The sequence below is a fragment of the Cucurbita pepo genome, chromosome LG07 (genome assembly GCF_002806865.2).
Source record: "Cucurbita pepo subsp. pepo cultivar mu-cu-16 chromosome LG07, ASM280686v2, whole genome shotgun sequence".
Classification (NCBI taxonomy): domain Eukaryota; kingdom Viridiplantae; phylum Streptophyta; class Magnoliopsida; order Cucurbitales; family Cucurbitaceae; genus Cucurbita; species Cucurbita pepo.
Genome location: NC_036644.1, coordinates 7,976,184 through 7,979,658, shown reverse-complemented (window position 1 = coordinate 7,979,658; position 3,475 = coordinate 7,976,184). Strand labels below are relative to the sequence as shown.

Below are 3,475 nucleotides of genomic sequence, written 5' to 3'. Positions count from 1 at the left end.
TTTTTTTTTTTTTTTTAAATTTACCTTTTTGTAGTGGATTTTATTCAAATAAATTTGATATTTTTAAAGGTGACCTAATTTAGGTTTTAATATACTTTAATTTATTAAATCAGGTTGATTGTGAAAATTTTGATTTGATAAGACAGTGTACATATAAAAACTAAAAACTTTAAATTTAATTTTTCGACTATTTAGCTTTTTTTAAAAAAAAAATTACAGTAGCCGAAGTCTTGAACTCTAGAAATCAAATTAATTTTAAATTTTTAGATGCTAACTCCTCAAATTTTCATGAACAATTACATAAATACCCTTATACTTCATATTCACTTCCATCATCGTCGTCGCACTGACCACTAGCTGCTGGTACTTATATTACGTACCGCCCATCTCCACCGACCATGGCCCCTTGCGTAGCTCTAATGACCAACACCCATCGCCCACCTACGACAACTACACCTATCTCTCACTTCACCGGACCACTCAAGTAACCTCACCGTTTTTAGCTATAGTTAATTAGTTTGTTATAATTTTAAACTTTGTTACATAATTTATGATAATGTTAAGACCAAATCAATTTGTGTAATAAAACATTTGTTTTTAATTTNAAAAATTAAAAAAAAAAAAAAAAAAAAGCTTAAAATGAATTTTTAAAAACCACTTGAATTAAAAGAATTAAAAGATAATTCAAGACGGACCCTTAACCTAATTTTAAATTTGTATATTCTATAATTCAATGATTTTCCTTTCAAATGATTTATAAAGAATTCATCAGATTTTATTAACTTATTCACAATAAATAATCATATTTAAATAAATTAGACCTTGTAGTCAATTATGAAAAATAGTCATATTATCATTTTAAAATTTTCTATCTATGATCGAAATTAGTCGCCAACCTTGACTTATCTTAAAAGATGAACATTGCATCTAAAACAAATCCCGTATCATTTAGACAACGACAACTATCAATTTCGTCTCTGTAACGACCCAAATCCACCGTCAGCAGATATTGTCTTCTTTGGGCTTCCCCTCAAGACTTTAAAACGCGTCTGCTAGGAGAAGGTTTTCCACACCCTTATAAAGGGTGATTTGTTCTCCTCCCCAACCAATGTGGGACATCACAATCCACCCCCTTTGGGGCCCAGCGTCCTCGTTGACACTCTTTTCTTCCTCCAATCGATGTGGAACTGCCCCCAAATCCACCACCCTTTGTGGCCCAGCGTGCTTACTAGCACACCGCCTCGTGTCTACCCCCTTTGGGGAACAGCGAGAAGGTTGGCACATTGTCCGGTGTCTGGCTCTGATACCATTTGTAACGACCCAGATCCACAGATATTGTCCTATTTGGGCTTTCCCTTGAGGGGACTTTCGGACTTCCCCTCAAGGCTTTAAAACTTGTCTGCTAGTGGAAGGTTTCCACACCCTTATAAATGGTGATTTGTTCTCCTCCCCAACCCATGTGGGACATCACAGTCTCTATATGTTCTCACATCAGTTGGAAAGAAAAGGAATGAAACATTCTTTACAAGGATGTGAAAATGTATCTCCGACAAAACTTTAAAGGAAGACAATAGACGAACACGAACACAACTGATATTATCCACTTTAAGCATAAAGTCTCATGGTTTTAAGAGGCCTCATACCAACCGAGGGAGAGAGAGAGTATTCTTTGAATATAAACCCGTAATCATTCCTAAATTAGTCGATGTGGACTCTCATCATCCAACACTTCCAACAATAGATTTGGGAAGTTAAAAATGATATCAAAACCAGCACAGAACAGTGTGTCAACGAGTACGCTAGGCCCTCAAGGGGGTGGATTTAAAGATCTCACATCAATCAGGGAGGTGAACGAAACATTCCTTATAAGGTATGAAAACATCTCCCTAACAGCCGGATTTCAAAAACCTTAAGAGAAAGGCTCGAAAGGAAAAACCAAGAGATGACAATATCTACTAAGGTGAGCTTGAACTGTTTCTAGACATTATTATGTCAATTTTTCGCCCAACACTCATACTCCAATACATTTCTGCTTTAAGTATCGTTCTAAAACGTTTATAGAAGGTCGAAGGTCATACGAACGTTCCCTAATAAAGAACTAGCCCACCACCCAACTTTTACTTAATTAAATCCAAGGCCTAACAGAATCCAAAAGCAAAACACTCAAGGAATGGCATTAAAACCTGAAAAGAGCATCTGTCCAAAGCCATTGATTTGGTGCTTTGTAGCAACCATTCAAAGAAAAACAGTGCTGTCTTGCATTAACCAAAGCACTGTCCAATGGAAAACCAAACACAATCAATCAATCAATCAGTGATAAGGTCCACATGAAAAGAACAACTTCCCTTTTACATTCCACTAACAAAAACAACAACATTGATGCCTAATTTACAATAGTACCCTCGTCTACGTACTCGAACTTACCATAATCTCCCTCGATTTTAGCTTCTTCCTTCTCCTACAAGACTTATTCTAATACCCTTCATACGGAATTCACATGCATACTAATACAGCCACGTTACGATGAACTAAGATTACACGAATATATGAAGGCTTTGGAGAACATTGTTGAAAGGGAATAAGAGAGCTCAGCTTATTAGATCTCACATGTTGTGAGGAGAAGAAGGGCTCCCGGGTCCACTATCGGTTGCCTTTGTGTATGTGTCGGAGATCGACCTTCTTCGAAACCGGAAGGACTCCCTACCTCCAAAAGGGAGAAATTACTTATAAATAAACACAAAGTTGAAAGATGCTACTAAGAAATAGGAAATCAAGAATTAGTATGCATATTTATAGTTTCATGATACAATTTATGAGGTATGGAAATCAGAGACATAGGAAACAAGAACGGATTAAATCAATTTTCGATATGAAAGACGAAAGATCCAAGAAAAGACCACTAAAAACAAGATTTGAAACATCAAACCCAACAGCAAAACAACGTTATAGAGAGAGTTTTCTATTGCTAATCGATTTGCAAACAATCCTTCTTTAGTTCAACGATGATACATACGAAGCTTCGCAATGGTATGATATTGTCCACTTTGAGCATAAGCTCTCGTGATTTTGCTTTTGGTTTCTCCAAAGGGCGTCAAATGAAGACAGTGTTTCTTACTTATAAATCCTCAATCAACCCCTTAACTAGGGGATATGGGACTCCTCTCCCAACAATCCTCAATCCTCAAGATGAAGTAGTTAAGCTATACTCAAATTGGTATTTCTAAATGATTTTAGTAACGTTCAACTCAACCCATCAGAGCAAAAACTTAAGCAGCAAGGGTTTTGAAACAGAGAAACAATGATCATTAAGTTTGCAATAATGATTTCACAAGATCCAGATTTTTTCTTTGACCAACATGAATGTTTATGAAGTAAGCTCGACGTTTTCAAACCAAACCACAATTCCCACCTATTTCATTTAACTTTTCAGAAGAAATCAGCAGAACCACACGAAATACTTCTACTTGTTTGACAA

The 3,475-nt window shown here is 36.1% G+C and overlaps 1 protein-coding gene across 2 annotated transcripts in view; it reads right to left on the bottom strand.

The window, feature by feature from the left end:
- Nucleotides 1-2,281: 2,281 nt before the first annotated feature.
- LOC111798655 (dormancy-associated protein homolog 3) overlaps nucleotides 2,282-3,475 on the bottom strand; it is a 2,401-nt gene continuing 1,207 nt past the window's right edge. The window contains exon 3 of one of the 2 annotated variants that reach the window (XM_023681941.1): nucleotides 2,282-2,704. In XM_023681941.1, the coding sequence (XP_023537709.1) occupies nucleotides 2,604-2,704 (101 nt within the window). In that variant the 3' untranslated portion in view covers nucleotides 2,282-2,603. The remainder of the gene's footprint in view (nucleotides 2,705-3,475) is intronic. The other variant, XM_023681940.1, reaches the window with a different exon arrangement.